General features: G+C 30.9%; 3 protein-coding genes across 4 annotated transcripts; all 3 read right to left on the bottom strand.

Annotated features, from left to right (window-relative positions):
- Positions 1 to 1,425: 1,425 nt before the first annotated feature.
- Positions 1,426 to 2,060, bottom strand: LOC101256828 (auxin-responsive protein SAUR50-like). The gene has a single exon (XM_004232432.5). It carries the CDS (start codon positions 1,996 to 1,998, stop codon positions 1,690 to 1,692), a length of 309 nt encoding a protein of 102 aa, XP_004232480.1. The 5' UTR covers positions 1,999 to 2,060; the 3' UTR covers positions 1,426 to 1,689.
- A 9,202-nt stretch (positions 2,061 to 11,262) lies between these two features.
- On the bottom strand, positions 11,263 to 14,769 carry LOC101257425 (transcription initiation factor TFIID subunit 14b). The gene is made up of 6 exons (XM_004232434.5): positions 14,233 to 14,769; positions 13,718 to 13,806; positions 13,403 to 13,624; positions 13,131 to 13,315; positions 12,913 to 13,034; positions 11,263 to 11,678 (listed from the first exon to the last, which is right to left on the bottom strand). The coding sequence occupies exons 1-6, from the start codon at positions 14,335 to 14,337 to the stop codon at positions 11,595 to 11,597; spliced, it is 807 nt and encodes a 268-aa protein (XP_004232482.1). The 5' UTR covers positions 14,338 to 14,769; the 3' UTR covers positions 11,263 to 11,594.
- A 729-nt stretch (positions 14,770 to 15,498) lies between these two features.
- Positions 15,499 to 19,890, bottom strand: LOC101257129 (uncharacterized). Of its 2 annotated transcripts, none has more exons than XM_004232433.5 (3): positions 19,578 to 19,890; positions 17,824 to 18,717; positions 15,499 to 15,879 (listed from the first exon to the last, which is right to left on the bottom strand). In XM_004232433.5, exons 2-3 carry the CDS (start codon positions 18,681 to 18,683, stop codon positions 15,705 to 15,707), a joined length of 1,035 nt encoding a protein of 344 aa, XP_004232481.2. In that variant the 5' UTR covers positions 18,684 to 18,717; positions 19,578 to 19,890; the 3' UTR covers positions 15,499 to 15,704. The 2 variants fall into 2 exon arrangements, with proteins under 2 accessions (XP_004232481.2, XP_025885289.2); XM_026029504.2 differs by having other exon boundaries at positions 19,626 to 19,838.
- Between the last annotated feature and the right edge of the window lie 1,045 nt (positions 19,891 to 20,935).

Genomic DNA, 20,935 nt, shown 5'->3' with positions numbered 1-20,935 from the left:
CTGGTCTGGTCCTACAACCATGTGCTTTAAAAGGATGCGTCTTTGTTAAATTATCACATTATCCTATCAAAACCTTTATTGATTATATTATTGAAACTAATTAATATTATTCTTGATAATAATTAATACAAGGATTGAAACCTTTTTCTTTTTTTTTTTTCTAAGAGAAAGTAACAATAAATTAATAATAATATATGCTTATTCAAGGAATTAAATTTGGAATTTTGGCAGAGTAGTAAACATAGAAATAATACAACTCTTAACTAACATTAGCCAATATAAAATCTAATATAATTAAAGCAAGGGAGGAGAATACAAGAAAATTAAAAGGTGCCACATAATTAGAATTTTGAAAGAGTTTCATTTTTTTTTCTTTTTTCAAAATAATGTGACACCTTGATTGTGACACATTAGCAAAACGTTAGTAGCAGAATAGTAGTAAACGCGTTAGAAGATGAAAGTTTAACCCAAATTTTCCATTGGACAATTTTCTAGTTTTTTTTCTAGAAACGATTCTTGATACTTCTCCTTGTACTAAAAATCAAACATAAGATATATATTGTACTAGTAACTAAGAGTTTAAGTTTTATAATCTGTAATAAATAAATAAAATAAAATCGCATACTATTAAATCACGAGTTCCGAGTCTAACGTGTAAAAAATATTGACAAAAATTTCAAAAGGATAAATGAAAAAACTTTTAAACCAAAATGGTAAAATCGTCGGTGGTGTAGCGATTTAGGTGATGCCATTAAGGTAAATCGTTGCGGTAGCGATTTGTAAAATTTATTTTTTAAGTTTTTTTAACAAATCGTCGCTGCCAAGGTAGCGATTTGGTAAATGATTTTCTTTTTTAAATTATAAATTGCTGACTGCAGCGATTTTACTTAAAAAAAACTTTTTTAATTATTTTTTGAAGTAAATCACTGCCTTGGCAGCGCTTTTACTTTATTTTTTTTTTAATTTTGAAGTAAAACGCTACCTTGCACGATTTTACTTAATTTTATTTTTTTTAAATTTTAAAGTAAATTAACCCGTTAAATTTGTAAAAATAAATTTCACATGCATGTTAATATTATATCTAGGGAGTGAAATTACTTAGTTGTTGGTAAAATATATGTGCAAAACCATACAGGACATGTTTGAAAAAAATAATTAATTAAAAAATAAATATAAATTGAACCATTGATTAATATCTAAATATTTCGTCATTTATACTCTTAGAAATGCAGTTAAATCAAACATACAACTATCACATTGATTATATTTAAAAACTATATAAAAGATATTATAAGTTAAATAAATTGTCGATCTATTTGTGTAAGCTCTAAGGTTTTATTACGATATTATTTACAACTATCAATGTATATAATTAATCGGTGAGTTATAATTGCTTGAAAATAAAAAGGAAAGCAGATAAATTGATAGTATTGAATTTGTATAATATATATATATAACAATAGAAACAAGAGATTTAATTTCCACGGGTGCAGAATCCACACACCACTGATGAAACTAACAACAATGAAGTAGATGAAAATTAAAACCAAATATACAAACTCAAAAAGAGTTTATAATATATGGGATTATATCCTTTTGTCAGTGAAATAAAACCTATTTAGTACTTTATAATAACATGATATAATAGAGAGAAAAAAAAAGGAAAAAGGAAGATTATATTTTGTTGTTTCATCTAAACATTGAAATAAGTGAACAAAAATCATGTTCATGACAAGGAATAGTAATGCCCATATCATGACTAAATCCAAATTCTTCTTCAGCTCTTTGAAGCAAATTTTGAAATTGAGGATATGTTAACCAAGAAATAGGTATTATATATCTACTTCTATTTTCTCCAACGTACACAACAAAATGTCCTTTTGGAACATCATGTGGGAAACCATTATTCTCATTTTTTCCAAAACTAGAACATCTTTTGATCATTTGTTTCAAAGCTGCTGTTTGTTGTTTGCTGCTACTTGTTTTCTTTAAACCCATTTTGTTGTTGTTTTAGAAAGAGAAATTATTAATATTTTGGATGTGTGATGAAAAAAAAGAGAGGAAAAAAGGAGTATTTATGGAGGGAATATGAGTTGAAAAATGAAAAAAAAAAAAAAAAACAAAGGCATGTGGAGGGAGTGGGGACAAAAGAAACTGAGGGATGGTTTTATTATGGGTACGTTTGTACGAGGACATTGAGGGTCTTCTCTACCCTACTTAAAACACATTATACTAAACAATCTAGCCTGGATCAATACATACATAATTTTGTAATACATGCTTATAGAATTAGATATTTATCCATCAAGATATTATTATGTTGTACTAAAATTATGAATTGTACGGGTAAAATCACCATGATAAAATTACCAATGTTATTTGTCCTGAGTTATAGTCAATTAGTTCCGATACAAAAGTTATTTTTGTATTTAAGTAGGGTTAATGACAGACAAATTGTATAAATCATTGAACAAGTTAATTTTAGGAAATTACACCCAATGACCTTGAAAGAGTTATTTTGAACTTCTGATTGTCACTTGTTCATAAATACAAAAAATATTGCTCATGAGTCAAAACTTGTTAAACTTAAAATTTTACCAAAGTAAAAGAGATATTTACCTCCGTTCCTAATTATTTGTCTATTTTTTCTTTTATAGTTATCTCTAATCATTTATCTATTTCGACAAATCAAGAAAAGATAATTTTTTTACCTATTAGATCCACAGTTAAATGATTAGTTACTTTGCAAAATGTAAAACTTTTCATCCACTTCATAATTAATAAAGGTAAAATGGTAAACTCACTACATTATTAATTATTTTCTTAATAAATGTGCCAATTGAAAAGTGGACAAGTAAAAAGAGACAGAGAGACTGTAAAACAAGGTCACCTAGTAAATAACCGGATCAATATAGCTATTTCTTTTATGATTTGTATAAATCAAACTGATAAATATCCTTTTCCTTTGTCATGATTATCTCAAACAAACCAAACACAAATATAATTTTCTATGTATTATGATAACTACTTTACAGACCCATTAGAGCTAATATTAATGCACACCAAATGGACCCTAACTTTAAATGAACTGGCTTAGGCTAATGTCCAATATGACTTGCTAATGAACATATACGCAACCGAATCAATGTAATCTAAGTCTAGATATATCACATTTTGTTAGAAGCAATCACTATTCTTTTGTAAAACGTCGTTTTTAAATTATAACGATATTAAATTTAATAATAATCAATAAAAAATGTCAGTAAATATTTTAACACTTTTTATTAATATGTACATTATTATCGTTAAAAGTTATTTTTATTGTTTTGTGAAACATTATATTACTTGTGCCAACGTGATTTCACACACACATGTTAAATGAAATGTAATTTACTCATGATCAGGAACTTTTAAGCAGAAAATTGAGGAGACATCGTTAATTAGTTGTAAATTAACGTCGTCTTAATTAAACAATACAATAATGTTGACATTATATTTTTTTTAAAAAATGTATATGCATGGCTGTAAAGTCAAATACTGGGGGCTTCGAATTATGAAAAATAGTCAAGTTCTGCTAAAAATGGCCACTTTGAAAATGTGGACAACATTAAAAGAATTGCAAGGAGTAAGAATTATAACTGATAAAATGTCGAAGCCACTTTAAGTGATTCAAATTTGTTGCACCTAAAGTCAAAAGATTTTAGCTTTAATTATTATTTCCTCATTTCTAAAGATAGTTATTACATATTATTTCTAGTATTAAAAGTTCTAAACAAAATTAGTTAGTTATTGTTAATTTATCATTAATAGTTATTGTTACTGAAGATGACATGTATGATTATGTTAAAGAATGATAAAAGTCTCACATCGATGGTTAATGAAATAGAAATACTCAGTAGACTCGCTTGGACAATCCTCCTTCCTTAAAGCTAGTTTTTGAAGTGTGAGTTAAGCCTAAGACCTAATTTCACAGATTATTCATCTATACTAATAAAAGGTAAAATAATTTAAAATTGTTTCTTAATTAATGTTTCTTTAAGAGGCTTGTAAAAAATCTTTTTAAGTGGAACGCTTGTGACTTTAATATCCAAGCCTATGGTTTATGCTTGAAAATATTGGAATATTGCAAATTCCTAACAAGTAATATTTTCTTTTCATATCATTTGTGTAACGGCATAAATCAAAATATGTCATTTTCATTTTCTGTGAAATTATCGAGTGTAAAGATTATTAAATACGCTAGAATGATTTGTCACTATGCTTAAGAACCCGCGTTTTGCTAATTTCTATATAAGGGATAAGATATATTTTTGAATTGTTTCCATTTATAAAAGAATTTATTTCATATTTTGTTGCAAAATATTTTTAGTCAAAAGGAAGAAAATAACACTAATGTATATAAATAAATACTTCAATGTTTAAAAATTGTTATTGAGGTAATAATAATTATATTTGTGTACATTTTATCTTCTTGAGATCTTATTTATATGATTTTATTAGATATGTCAATGTTATTACTTAAAAATTGTTGTTAATCTTTAATTAACGAAGTAGAAGAAATACTTTAAATTATGATCAATTTCATTATAACTTATTAATTTGTAATATTTGTTTTAGGCGATTTTATTATTATTATTATTATTTTTGGATATTTTAGTGTCACTAATTATCATATTTTTTGTTATTTTATTGAGAAATAAATTAGATAGTTGCATTTTGGTAGGACTAAAGAAATATTTGAAGTACAACTAAATTATATGTTTTTATGAATACTTTATCGGAAGAACTCGAAAATTCGGAAAAACCCGAAGTTGAAAAACCTGAATTTCATGGTTTTATTTGGTTTATACATTGAAAAATCCAACATAAATAATTTGGTTTGATATTTAAAAAATCCGAACCAACCCGGTCATGTACACCCCTAGCTATTACATTAACATCAAAGATTCGACTCAATACTTTATTTCTGTCCCAGTTGGTCCTGATTCGACATTAAAAATATATTGACTTTTTCCAACCAAATTAAATGATCCAAATAAAATCAAATTTCGCTTTATCAATAATTTCTTATGATAAATTGATTTTGTTTTAAAATTGATTTTTCATGTTATATTTTACTGTACAACTGATTTTCATTATATAAGTACCACTCTTTGTAAAATTATCTCTTTATAATAATCATATTTAGGTTACGTATGAAATAGTATTTTGTAAGAAATATATTATGTATAAAATAAAATATTAAAATATTTATAGTAATCATTATATTTAAATAATGCCATATATATATATATATGTTTGCCTTATTTTTTCTATTTTTCTATTTTTTTTATTAAATTAGCTAAAAAATACATTCTTTATTCTTGGTATACAAAACAATTACACAATTTTTTATATTTTTATTTATAGCAACCAAATAAGATTTAAACGTCAAATATCAATATGCATGTATAATACCACCTTACTTTTTTTTAATTTCTATTATGCTTTGTACAAAGATATCATATGTTTTGGGGTGTGCATGGATCGAGTTAATTCAAATTTTTCAAATGTCAAACCAAATTATTTATGTAGGATTTTGAAATTTGTATAACAAACTAAACTAATAAATTTCAGGTTTTCAACCTCGGAGTTTTTTGAGTTTCACGATTTCAAGTTTTTTTTAATAAAGTATTTATACAAGTATATAATTAATAACTTGTATTTTTAAACATTTCTTTAGTCTTATCAAAATATAATTATCCAAAGTGTTTCTTAAAAAAATATTACAAAATATGATATAAGTGATGATACTAAAATATTCAACAAAATAATAATGAAGTTACATAAAATAAACATTGTCAATAAATAAGTCAAAATGAAAATGCATAATTTTAAGGTTGTAAATCATGCCATATGACTAAACATAAAAGAAAACTAAAATTAGGTACAATGTTTTTTTAATTATTTAAATCAATATATAACTAAGAACAAATATGCAATATTATTGTTATACTTAGTATTGAGTTGACTTTTTTCGTCAACAATAATATTGATTAGATTGATTTGAGCTTCGTCAGAATTAATAATATCGATGAATATATCATTTATTGGACTATTCAAAATTCTAAATCAACTTGAATAATATGTTAAAATATAAAATTATAAAAGTATTAAGAAATATTTATAAATAATAGAAAGTATATATTTTTGCGTATAGAATAAAAAAATGTCAGATTGATTTAGTTTCAAATTGACTTTTCAAAATTAAAACCAAAATAATTAAATGAAGTCAAATTTATTTTTGTTTAATACGAAATCAACTCAACCAAAACTATTAATCAAAATTTTCTATTAGATTTTGTTTAGCCCTGTGTTTCTCCTTTTTGAAGAAAATTAAATGATCGCATCTCTCATATGAAATGATACTCCCTTTCCCATGAGTATATTCTAATTATTCTTTATATTATATTTATTTTAGTTGGTAAATGAATTTTATTAAGTGTTCAAAAAGTCAAACTCAATACATTATTCAGATAGTACTCACATTAACATCGTATATTCATATGTCACCGGCACGTGTCCCTAATAATCAACGAAGAAATAATATTTTAGGTTTAACAATATTAGCTAGAATATTTGGGTTGACATTGCTAATGGTGTTGGATTAAAGAGAAGTCAACACCACAACATTTAAATAAAGAAGAGTTATGGATATACACCATATCTTTTGAGGTCAACTAGTCTATAAATTTACTTTACTTTTAAAATTATTCAATTGAATTTATAAGCATGATTCAAAGACACATACAAATTCAGGTAATTGATTAAAACATGTGGTTTATATACGGTAACTTGCTTAATCAATATAGAATTGACATGAATTAATAAGTTAAAAGTAAATAGAATGAGTTTGTGTTCCGATGCTTAGCTAGTGATAATTCTTATGCATTATTGAGACTTGTGATTTTCAACATTGAAAAGTATTTGTACACAACCATAACGAACCTGTTTTTGCCAATTAGAATCATATTTCAACTTATAAAAACGATAGATGGATAATTTTGATATGTAACAAGTATTGGACCACCACGTTAGATAGTCAGAAATAACCAAGGACATCAATCATCAATTTTTTTTATATATAAAAAAATTAGTAAATGACAGCACTTTCTCTTAAATGTCACTCTTATTCATGGCCCTAGGTCATACTCAATGGTTTCAAAAGGATTGAAGTCGTTAATTGAGTTTATAAGTTTAGTTACACGAAAACTATGAGATAAAAGTAAGCCTCGTCAGACCATAGAAATATGCACAAAGAGCTCACATGCATAGAGTTTAGTTAAATTATATCAAATTCCGCCAAAGTATAAGAATGAATCTTGATTATAATTTTCAAAACCTATAGATTACATATCGAGAATATTCGTTTTGTTATCCACGTGTATGTCACTTAAAGTTGCAGAACAAATTCCTCATCCTAATGATACCCTATACTTTTAATCTTTTCATATAGGCTTAATTTTTATCAACGTGATAATTCAAATGTTCACTTTGGGGACACAAATTAAAGGATGTACAAAAGGTAAAAGCACTTAGAGTGAATGAGAATGACTTTTCAAACTAACGTACTACAACTTTTAACTTTGATATAGATTTAAGCCTAAACTTTTTCCAACTTGTGAGGTGATGTGAACCAACTTGGTGTTCTCTTACTTACCCTATCGTTGAATTATCGATATCCATGGTCTTGTAAAGTTAAAAGTTATTAACGAGAAACTCAGTTGTTCAATCATATTTTCAATATGTCTCCCTCACACGCGACCTTCACTCTTCTCTATTTACATCTTCCTATGCCCAAGGAATTTCACTATAACCTTATCACTCTGGTCCCTCTTAGAATAGGAACCATATAGCTGTGATATGTTTAAACTTAAATATACACTAGTCTATTCTAGCTGCATGTCGTGTATTGATGCAGTGACTTTAAAGCGTGTTTTGATGGGCTTATAGATTATAACGTATTACGCTAAACTTAGATTATTATTGATTTTAAAAAAGTGCTGCAAACACATTTTTAATCTTTGTCCAAACACTATAGTTTGAAGTACTAAAAACAAAATTGCATATCTATGAATTAATAGAACTATTAGGAATTTCAAAATGCCAAATAACCCCCTTGAGCCTCTCCTCTTTCGACATGATAACCTTGTTCTAAAGAAAATGTCATGTTTCAACTTATAATATAGACTTCTCACATTCAAAAGAAAAGCCAGTTTTCTGGTCCATTCAGCCTTTTGTCTGTTTATTATTTTAATAATGGTGATGATCAGCCAGTCTTCTATTTCATTTGATACCTTTTACCGAATTCATGATTTTAAGTTTATAAACTCTAAATTATAGCTACATTTGCTTATTTGATTTCAATAAATTATTTATACTTATTAAGTGAATTTTCTACTAAACAAATAAGGTTTTGAATCAAAACTATTGAATTTCACCCCGGTCAAATAAGAAGAAATCACCTAGTATCTTATCGTAGTTTTTGACTTTTTGTCACTTGATTGACCGCTAAGACACGTCATTGTAGTGGTTCATTCAGTCCTCTGAAAGCATCATTTGTTGTTTGGCGGTAAGGAGAAAATGAAATGTCTCAACATCATAAAACCTACCATGTGACCCTGCTTGAAGCTTGGTATCAACATCATAAGCAAATAAATACAGAAACTGACGTACTGCTAATGTCTACCCAAAAGATATAAATGAGAAAAATGACAAAGCAGACATGTATTCTGAAATTATAAAAAGAGCACAACTATTATTAAGTCTTCTATTCTGGTGACAGGTTATGATAATTTTCATGTTCTCAGTCCTTCACATGTGCTGAGGCCCAAAAGCTGCCTTTAAAATTTGTCATTATTAGTGTTCCAACATTCCAGAGAAATAAATCATCCCATCCCATGCCTAAGTTAAGAAATTAGTTAGAAATAAAACTAATATAGGTAGTAGAAACAAATGAAGATTCAGGGTCCAGAATATGTAACGACCCAATCCACTAGTGATACTATTTTAGAACCCGAACATGGTTTTAAAACTCATTACTAGAGTTTAAAACGTGTTTGCTTATATACCCAACATCTCTTTATGTCGATGTATAAAGGGGAATATAGGTCAAGAATGGCTGATCATTGGGGTGGGTTCTGTTATGAATGAAGAATGGACAACATAACACTCTGCTGACTGAAGGCAAAGGACCATCAAAGTTAATAATAACACAAGAAACAAATAGCATTTTCTATGTACACCCCTAGTGACAAGTGACAACATAATACTTGAATTAGCATGTGAAGCCATGTTACTCTTGCTTTCAAGTTGAAACAAAAACGGAGGCTGCTAATACATCCGAGTTTTTAATTTCTATGGTAATCATAAACTTAATTTATCCTGTGTAGTACAATTTGGAAATAACGAACACCAGAACATGTGAATTCTTTTGCCTAATGTCTACTGAAATGAACCGCACAAATTACTAGTTTAAAGAAATTGCACAGTGATCTCCAATGAACAATTGCAACTAGACAGCCCATTATAGAAGAATACACAAACTGAACATAGTAAAATAAGTTGAAAATTTTCATGTACCCACCCCCCAACCCTATCTGAAACTCAAGGAAATCTTAATTGATATGAGAATGCACACTAGAATCCAACCTATACAAGGGGCTTGAGCTCGAAAACCAATCTCAGTCAAATTACTATTTAAAAGAAAACATGTGGTTGCCCTTCCTTTGTTATTTCCTGAGTGAAGTGATTTCACAGAAGCCCCCTTCAATAAGAAAAGGTATAAATATGAAAAATTCTACACCCTTTGGATTAGAGACTTTATGGAGAAATTGGGTTCTAAATCCCTAGAAACAAATCACGCATTTTTGAATTGAAACATTCTCAGAAACGGCAATTTTTCCAAGAATCACACCTCTGCCACTCAGACCCTTGTGCATGAAATTAGTAATCAATTTGATTGTTATAGTCCAAAGTTGAAACTCTGTTACGAATTTTGACCACATTCTTCAACTGGAACATGTTCAAAAGCACCTACTCCAAGCATCACCTCTGCCACTAAGATCCTTATGCATGAAAATAATAAATTTGGTTGTTATAGTTTGACTCTATTATGGATTTTGAGCAAATTCTCTTGCATTAATTTGGTTGTTATAATTTAACCATTACGGATTTTGACCACATTCTCCATAAGACACTTATTTCTTCCTTTCTCCAAGCTTTGGTTATGAAAAAAGGAACAACATGGGTCCAACCACAAGCCCACCAAATTATTGCTATAATGATGATTTTTTATTTTGTAGATATGCTCAAATAGGTCTATAATATAATATTCCAAATTGACTGTCACGCTCTGACTATTGCTTCAAGCTTGAAGCCTTGTGGAACAACAATGATATACTGGGTCTTGTATAATATTTAGTAGGGCTGCTTATTTTCTCACTAGCTAATCATATATTTAATAGAGAACTCATGCCGCCAAAACTGAAAAGGTACTTAAAAGAGGGTACTGCTATTGCTAATTAGTTTACTTTCTTGTATATAGGTCAAATACCTTACCAGACCAGCAACAAGAAGATTCGAAGGATCAAGTTGAGTCAAGGTTAACTGGTTAAATACCAGGACAGGGTACATATGGGAGGAAAAGTTCTACTAGGCTTCCATTCATTACCAGATAAAAAAGAAGCAACACTCAAACAGCTAAAGATCTGCTCTACAATTGATGCTAAAGAATGTCAAATGGCTGTCATAACAAAAATAATGATAGTAATACTTTCAACTTCAACCAGAAAAAAGAAGAGAATTTATCACATCCAGGGTTTTCTTTGCAAATAGTTGACGGCGCAAAGTTAAATGAAGCGCATTATAGAAAAATAATAGTCAAAAGGACTTATCCAAGTGCATGGTATCACATATAAAGCCAAAAGAAACAACTAACTGCAAGTACATGTGCTAGATTTCACACAGCAACCCCACACAGATACCAGAAACAACAAGAGCGTAGTAACTGAGACATGAACTATGGAAAGACCATGTTAAAATTGAGAAGACCTGTCGCATAACTACTGATGTGAAGAGTAGCACCAACCAAAAAAGTAGAAACTATTAAACATGAAAAGCAATAATGTGATGAGCTTACCTTTGCGTAAAACCTGTCACTGAGGGAGCAAACTCACCAATTTAAGTCTCATGTAACATATCCAGAAAGCAACCCAGTAAGACTTCAGTCAGGAAATTTTCTTTCCAATTTTTTTGACAAATAGTTTCACCATAAATCGTGGTAACATTCTTCTTTACAGAGGAGCCAGAATAACACAACTATCCTAGATGTTACAGAAAAATATCCTTAGACGTTACCCAGGACATAGTACAGCTTGTACCTCACAGCATATGGAGGAGATAGACATGAAAGGAGGGGCTGGGGGATAGTGAAAGGGTCAGGTGGAGATTTTGACAAGATATGGATGGAGAAAAGAAAATGAACTTCCACTAACTGAGCTAGTCGACATGTACAAAAGAACATGTAAATGTGACCGACCAATCATGTACATACTCTAATCAGAATCCAGTTTGAATGTCTGGGGTAGCTCATCCATCACACTCAACTGCCTCCTCAGCTTAACAATGTGAGCTTGCACCTGTCAGACCAATATCCAATCAATTAGCTAATAGTAAACAACTAATATTACAAATGTGGAAATTGAGCCTGTAAGCTCAAAGTGCATGGCTTAGAGGAAAATAAATGAGAAGATAGACAAATAAATAATCAAGGAAAGAAGGCTGGTGTGGCCAGCTATAAACTTATTTACAAAATATCTAATTTGCTTCAAAATGCAGCCTTTAGATATACATATTTGTATTTTGAGGTGTTCAACACAGTTGTTGCTTCAAATGTTACGAGTTCATCAATCAGGGATTAGAATCACTTGTACAATATAGCTGATGCATGAAGCTTTGAACCATAACTCGTTAACATGGTGAAATTGGGTTATTTATATCATCTAGCGATCAGCTTGTCTCTTCTTTTTTCTAGTGAAAGTATTCATCTACTTCTCTGACTAAGGAAAAAAAAAGTACTTGGTCTCTTAAGAGCCAACGGCATATGCTTGAAGCTCCCTTTAAAACCCTAATGAAGTAGATAACTGATGGTCTAGAGGAGAAAAAAGGCACACTCCGGTCTAGACAAGACAGTTTATCCAGGTCAGATGAAAATCGAGAATCCAATCCTAGAACTGAAAGATACAAGTAAAGAATATACGACTGCATAGAGAAATTAAAGCTCAAAGAAAAATGTCGAAACATAAGTCTCATTCACCCAACATGTTTAGATAATACACTTCTGCTCTACATTTCATCCAAAAATGAAAAAGGTATAGAGATGAAAATGAACATTTGAGCTGTATTAACATAATTTATGTCAGAAATGTGTTTTTATAACCGTGGAATCCAGCCAACTTGTGTGCACTCAACTAATCCCATGGTTATCTGCTTTCTCCCACCAACACATGGTAACTCTGTCCACAAAGGCTTGGAAAAATGGAAGAAATCACCTACTGTGTTTGCCTGTGCTGGGATTTGAACCTAAGATCTCATAGTTCTTAACCCACTTTATTGGCCACTAGGCCACACCTTTCTGTCACCAAATAATATTGCATCAGCTTAAATAACTAGGTTGCTACGCAGCTTTATATATAAGAAATTACGCATCCAGCTTTATCTCACGAGAGGTACAGACACATGATTTCAAGAATCTATGAGCATGACTGTTTTTACACAAAGACGTTTAGATGTACTGAGCATGTCTGCTTATGTGTGTGTTGTATGTGTGTGAGGGAGGGAGAGGGAGAGAGAGTTAAGTTAAGTTAAGCTCACCCTCTGACGAGCTGCTGTGAGTTTTAAGAGTTCATCAGCCTCAGAGAAATTGATGAACCACTGACTAAGAGGATGATTTTTTGTATCACCTCTCTTCAAGGCATGCAGATCCTCAATTGGTGCTAAGAAACATAAAGTAGAAAATTACAAACTGAAAGGACCAAGTTACTCCAGCAGCAAAATCCAAAAGATCTCAGCAAAGCAAAGAAGATATTTACCAGGAGGCAACTTAAATGTTGTAGGAAGCCGTGGAACGACTACTGAAGGATGGTTCTGAATACGAGAAAAGAAATCCTCAGGAGGATCAGGGAATACAATCTCATTGTAAGTTTCCACAACAATAGGTTTCTTTGTCGACTGGGGGCCAGGCTCATTCTCTGCGTATAACTTCAAATGATGATACCTGGGGAAACAAGAGCACTGGAAGTATATCCACACTGCCAGGCAAAGTTTAAGGAAAAGAAGATAAAGCACAAAGTAAAGAACTTACAAATCCAACTTCTTTTCACCAACGTCATCGTGGAAGAGAAGGGATATTGCAATTTCAAATTCGCCCCAACCACATTCTGACAACTCAAAGGGTGGAGATTCTACCACTCTAACAGGATTGTTAAAGCTTGGATGCAATTGAAAAACAACCTTCTTGATAACTCCACTAAGATCCTCATTTGTTGCCCCACGAACATATACTGACCACCTATGTGACTGAGTTCTGATTGACAAACCGATATATTTATAATTGTATCAAGAAGCATAATACTCTTACCAAATAAATGCACTAAAAAGAATGTCCATGCCCACTTACTCAGTGGCTTTCTTGCCTAGCCAAAATGCAATTGTTCCAAAGACTATTGGGACATAAATTTCAACATCTTTCAGCCTCTTGCTTGAAGTCTGTGTAATACCAGAAATTAATCAAATTATATGTCAAGCTATGGAAGACGTTAGGAAGCGAAAGAAACTAGTCAATGCGCAAGGGTCAAAATATTTCCAGAGTAGACATAAATAACACTCTGAACTGCTCAAACAGAATAATTCATCAAATACATAAATTATACGCAGCATGATAAAATATTACACTCTATCGTTTATGTAAAATCGAATCCTGCAGCTAATATGAAAAATAAAGAACTACAACCGCTATATTATCAAAAACAAGGTCTACGACCTCCACTTTTACCAATATCCTAACACGAAACAGAATTGAACCAATATCCGCACAAACACAGGAGTTAAAAAAAGCATACGATACACCAAAAAAAGTAGAAAATAAATACTGATTAGTACTAGTCATAAATTTATAAGATAACAATAACGTACCTTTTTTTCAAAATCTTCGGAAGGGTTTGCAATTTTGGTGAGATGTAGCCTTGGATCAGACTCATTTCCACCATGTTCACTGTCATTCGGCGAGTTTAGAGGCATTTTACATGCAAAAACGAACCTAGTTATGGAAATTGTGAAGAAATTGGAAATTAGGGTTTTGAAATTGAAGAGTGAAAAGGGGAAATCTGATGAGTTTGGTAGGAATTAGAAAGGCATGGTGGGTTTTGGGTATTAAGTAGAGAGAGTATTTGCATGGAACAAAGAATGTTCCAATTCTGGTTTTTCGCCTCCCTCCAAACTAACCCGCCAAAAAATATCAACGATGTCTCTCTTTCTCTTTTGAGCAAAATTGTTATATTAAACAAATATATGTTCTTATTTGAAATTTAAAATATTGAGAGTTTTACAAAGTTAATCATACCTAGATAGAGTTTGATCTGTTTTGCTTTGTATTTATCATATTTATTTGGAGCTATATCAACTTGATAATGTATCATTTTATCTATTCATTCTGATATAAAATGTTACATTGAGTTTTTGCTATGTGTTGTAATTAGTCAAATTATTGATATGATTGATAATTAACTTCGTCTGCTAATTTTGATTAGTCATTTTACTATTCAAATCATCCTCCTTTCTAGCGAATGATGGAATTATTATTTAAAATAAAAAAGTTACTTTTAAATATTATATACAACAGTTTAGAAAGGTTCTATTTGTATGATATTCTTGTAATTATTATAAGGCCAAAATGACAAATATTGAGTAAAATAATATGATATTTGTGAAAATATCGAAGCATTATCAATATGATATTTGATAGTTTGATTCAGTCTTTTCTATTTTAGTATATATATCGTAATTCATTTTTTTCTATCTTAGTAAATATATCGTAATCATCAAAGAAAAATTTGAGAGTTTAAAATAATCAAAGTTTGCCTATTTAGTAAAATAAACATGCTTATCCAATAATGAGAGGTGTATCTTCAGCTAAGAATGAGTTAAGAATTACAATTGGAAGATACTAGAGTAATAATGAAAAACAATAATTTTTTTAAGATACTACAAAATTATTTTAACCCACATTTCAATCCGAGTAACTTTTGAATGGGTCAATGACTTAACTTTTGGTATATCACTAATTTAGGTAGTAGAGAGCAAGGCATTAACATACTTGTAAAACAAAGACCAATGACGCAAAAGAAACAAATATGATTATATCAAACACCAGTGTGACTGCCATCCTCAATAAACTGAAACTGTGAAAAACAGAAATTTGTCATAGATGTAAAAGGCACTACACCGAAGAGGGTGTCTAGTTTTTCCATTAGATTTGAGGATAAATATGCATTTTATCAATGAGACACTCAGAGTTGCATAAACTGGATATAAGGTTTTGCAGTCTTCACCTTTTTAAGCAGGTGACATTAAACACGAAAAGAAGCAAAGGGTCTAAACACACTGAACTAAATATTTGAAGCACTTAACGCCATAACTTTGCACTGTTCATTCATAGCCAAAAGCTGTGCCTCTTTCTTATCAAGCAGAGCAGTCAACCTCACATTTTCTTCCATCAGTTTTTCTACTTCAGCCTCTTTCTGCGTCTTCTCACTCTCCAGTTGTGTTGACTTGGCGACCAGCCTGGTTTCACATAAAACAAACTCAGCACACAATTTTTCCGCATGATGAAATATCAGTTGATCAAATTATTACAGCTTAAACATTTCGTGCCAATTCGGATATAAGAAAATTTAGCCTGAGAACAGCAGAAATAAGGAGCAGAAAGTTTAAACCTTGTGTTAGCTCAATTCAAATCAGATGAAACTTCATCAAAGTTCACGCTTTCTTTATGTTCTGTACTACTATGTTACTTGGTCGTACAACTACCAACGAATTTAAGATGCTAGTTGGGTTGAGCAAGAGAGTAATGAAATGGAGGATATTGCAACTGAAGCTATCATTTCAAATATATAGCATCTCAAAAGTTCTAATCTCAATTAATTATCAATTAGAAAAAGATTGTTCGACTTCATTCTCAAAAGAAAAGAACAAATTTATGCCATTAGAGATAGAGAATACAACCTTTTCTATTAATAAAAGTTTGAGAGAGCTAGGTTTTAAAATTGATGAACTTGATACTCATTATTGCCTTATATTGGATTAAGGTGTTAAAAACTAGCAGTAAAACCTTCCGAGTTTATTCTCAATTATTTCATTCTGGTATCATCAAGTTTTATTTCATACTTTGAGATTCTTTAGTTTCTGGACTGATATGCTTTTATTCGTATACAAAAAAATAAAAACAAAATTAGGGACTTTATATTTTACCCTGCAAGTTTATGAAAAATAGAGAAATTATTTTAATTTTGTGTTCTTTGGCCAATGTAGAGCAGATGCACTTCATATAGAGTAAAGGCTCTAACCTCTGCACCTTCGACTATTTGTTCTAACTTCTCACAAATATTTCTATTAAAAAAAGTGGACCTTCAACCTTAGCTCAACCTCAAAAGCAAGCTCATCGCTGAGAATTGTCTAAAACCATAAAATGAGACATCAACCAAAAATTTAGAGATGTTTTGTTCCCTAGAATCAGTACCTTACCGTATTGTAAGTTAGTAATAACTAATATAAATTCTCAACCAAACTTGACGGAATAATCAAACTTTCCCAATCACTTCTTTATCTTTTCCCTAATTTCTCACCCCTTGTAGAGTTCTCAGATGGTATATCTGTCTTACATCTGGGAGTCAGTGCAACAAAGCACATACCAAAATAAAATAAACATTAACTCCATAAGCAACAATTTGGATTTTTTCCCCTTTTTGGTTCTGTTATCCCTGTAATATCATGTAAACAATGCATTGTTAATTTCAAATGGTCCCAGCCCTTAGCAGTGAACAATGATCAACACTGTTAAGATTCAAATGATCCCCCATCCCACCCCAAGCCTGGAAATAATAAAAAAGAGAAATATGGTGGCCTAAATCTTTACAAGAACAAGATCCTACAACAGTCCAATAGCTTAAAAGGGACGTTACAGCACTAAGCTTGTCAAGAGTCCAGCATGGTATTAATAATCTAAATCAACCACACTCAAAGAAAAAGAAAAGTTTAGAACACTTGAACAACTATGAGTATCTAATTATCTATGCTGGCACTCCCTTTAAATCAATAGCTGCCTTAAGGTGAAATACATATATATACTACTTCTAATTCCTAAAAGCAATATTTTATACACAAAAAAACAGCCAGACCAGAGAAACAAGGTAGTAATGTAGTGGAGCTATCGCAACATTTTACCAAAAATACACATTAGACTTGTGCATTTGTATTGCGACTATTATACACAAGCTGCAAGGCAAGTATTATTCGATCACACAGGAAGAAGTTGTGCTTGGACACTTGTATTCTAGTTACAAGTTGTATGGCAAGTATTAAAATATAGTGCTATGAAAGTGAGGCAAAAGGATATATTTAACATTTAACTTCATGCATCAGACACATTGTATAGCCAGGAAAAAAAGAAAAAGTTCAGTGCACATGTTATGGTTAATGGAAATTTTTTGACAAAAGGGATTCACTTACCGCTCAAAAAGCCTTTCAATTGTCTGGAATTGCTTTTCTGATGATAGAATTGTTTCTCTCACACTAACGAGATTACTGACATAGGATTTTAGAGACTCAAAGTCGGTCTTAACACGACAAAGCTCCTGCTCATTTTCTGCAGCTCTCTGCCTCTGTCTAGAAGTTTCTTCAACCAAATCTTCAACTCTCTGCCGCATCTCAGTCAGGATAAGATTTGTACCCAGAGCAAATCTTTCCATTTCCTCTAACTTAATAGACATGTTTTCAATAAGGAGCGTCTTCCTTTTAATCTCTTCTTCACCTACTGTTACCTTGTCTTTCTCTATAGCAGTTTCAGATTCCGCCATTATAATCCTCTTGACAAGACTTTCCATAACATCTGTAACCAATTGTACACTTCTGAGTAATTCACTCATATAAGATCCATCTTGTTCATCAAGTTGACCATGTTTACTCGAAAGTCTAATCCATAATTCATCATCAGCATCATTAAAAGATGAGAGATCAACATCCCTAGTCCAACTGGATAATGGTATACCATTTTTATCAACAATACCCACTCCATCTAGTTCTTTGATGCCGCATGAGGAATGGGCCAAATCTGGAACAGCCACGACTCTGGCTTTAGCTTTCAAGTACGTCATCAATGTTGTAGCAGTTCTTACTCTATGCCATAGAACATCTAACTCCTTCTTTGTATCTTCTTCTGATCCCTGAATAGAAGCTTTTACCTCCAACAGTTTTGCTTGTAAAGCATCCACTGGGGACTGGCTTTTCTCCATCTCTAGCTTCCAAGTAACGTCAGTTTGAGTCAATTGGGATTTTAAAGCTGAGAGATCAATATTTCCCTCCCCCGCCATCACCTTATCAAGTCACTGATGTGAGTTCAGGAACCTAAAAAATTAAATGTTTTAGGAACATTGGGTTTTAGTAACTAGTAGAAGACAGTTAATATGGACCACATGGGAATCATATCAAAACTTTAACTCTAACAACCACACTGCAGTTCTCAACCTTCGGGTAAAAAAGGCCCATCGTATAAAAATTCTTCTACAGTGATTTCATTCAAGCACAATATTCAGATTAAAAAAGGTTAAGCTGCACTCGTTTAAAACTTGTTGAGGAATTCCCATGACATTGGATAAAGAATAATAAATCCATCACCATGTTCTTTGCAATGCCCCAGGAATTAGTCTAATTTCATTCACAATACACCACAAAGACAGCATTTCCAGATAAAAGTTTATTAAGAACATTATAAAGTCATACAAATTCATGGCGAACTGTGCTTTCCCAAGGCTAGAAAAGTACAAAACAAACTGGCAGGAAGTTTAGACATCACTCTACTGATTACATCCATAATAATCCAAAACCCAACTGTCAAAAAGCCTTTTTTGACGAAACAATATCATAAAAATCCAAGAAAGAGAAACCCCATTACCTGTTCTTTCCCCTCCTAGAAAAATACAAAGAAAACAAAACACCCATGTAAAAGAATTAGAATTTCAGACAAAGAAAGGGACAATTTTCCCGCTTAAATTATACCAAAATCATAGGATTAAAACCCTTCTTAGCAATACCCATCAAATTCCGATCAACATTCAAAGAATTGGAACGAAAACAAATACAACATCAAGGTAATTTGTCAATCTAAACAACTTTACACAGTTATAAAAGGAAAACAGGATTTCGGAGGCAAACAAAGTAAGCAGAACGAAAAGTTACGATTTGTGAAGATAAATAAAAGGAGGCACCTCGCAAAATTGAGGATAATTTTGGGTGTTGATGATGATGATGCTTACAGTCTCATAGAAAATTATCAATGGAAATTTCCATTACGAACCAATTTGGTAAAGGCAGTTCATCGCTTTTTGTTGTCTCTTCCTTTTCCTTGTCCAGTTTCCTAAAATAATTATTTAGTGGGACATTTAGGTGTTTTGTTTACTCCAATAAATGATAAACCACCAAATGCATTGAGGATAAAATGACAATAAAAAATGTTTATGGTTGGTTGTGTCATGTTCAATTTTAGAACTTCTTTTATATACATATCAAATAATGTTGTCTAAAAAGATATTTTAGGACAACCCATTTATTAAAATTGGGGGAAAAATGAATATTTTCTCAAATTATCGTACATGATATATCAATATTCTACATAGATTTTTGAGTTATTGATACTTTTATTGTTCAAAAATTAGTTCGAGAATATATGTATCATTTTTTTCTTTAAATTTTAAAACTCACTTATAATATAACTGTATTTTTTAGGGCAACTTTCACAAAATAACAAATAAAAATTCATATTTGTATGCTATAGCAAAGTTTGCATAATTGCGCTCCATAACAAACATAAAAACTGTATAATTTGTTATACATATACAATTAAAGCAAATTATATAAAACGGAGTGCATAAAACAAGAAAGAGAAAGACACTCAGGCAAGAGAACTGTATAAAATGAAGTATATAAAACGAATTGTATTATTATAAGTGTATAGAACAATTATATACAATTTGAATTTGTATAAAATAAGAAAGAGAGAAAGACAAAAGAAACTTGACAAGGAATATACAATTGAATCGAATTGTATAAAACGAGAAAGAGAGAAATTAGATACAATTTGAAAATTGTATAAAACGAGAAAGAGAGAAAGGCAAAAGAAACTGGGTAGGAGAGTATTTTTATTGTATAATTATAAGTGTATAGTAAGAAAATATATGTACTTGCATGTGTGTATACAATTTTTTCACCTTTTATACAAACAGAAACGCAATTATACATTTCGCTTCTGTTTGTATAAGTGAGAAAGGCGAGCGAGATTTGGGAGAGTGGCGAGCGAGATCTGGAAGAGGGGAACAAAAATATATATATTTATACAGTTTTCTCTGCTTTATACAATTAGAAACGATTTATATACACTTCTGTTTGTATAAAAAGTGAGGACGCGAGCGAGAGATTGGAGGAGAGTGGCGAGCGAGATATTTGGGAGAGAGGCGCCTGACAATTTTTTGCAAACGTTTGCTATGGAGCACAATTAAATCAAACTCTGACTACTCTATTTATTTTAGGTTATTAGTTTGTTATTATATACAATTTTCCTTATTTTTTA

The sequence above is a fragment of the Solanum lycopersicum genome, chromosome 2 (genome assembly GCF_036512215.1).
Source record: "Solanum lycopersicum chromosome 2, SLM_r2.1".
In the NCBI taxonomy this organism is placed as follows: domain Eukaryota; kingdom Viridiplantae; phylum Streptophyta; class Magnoliopsida; order Solanales; family Solanaceae; genus Solanum; species Solanum lycopersicum.
Note: the sequence above shows the minus strand (reverse complement) of the source record. Positions and strands in the feature narration are given on the sequence as shown.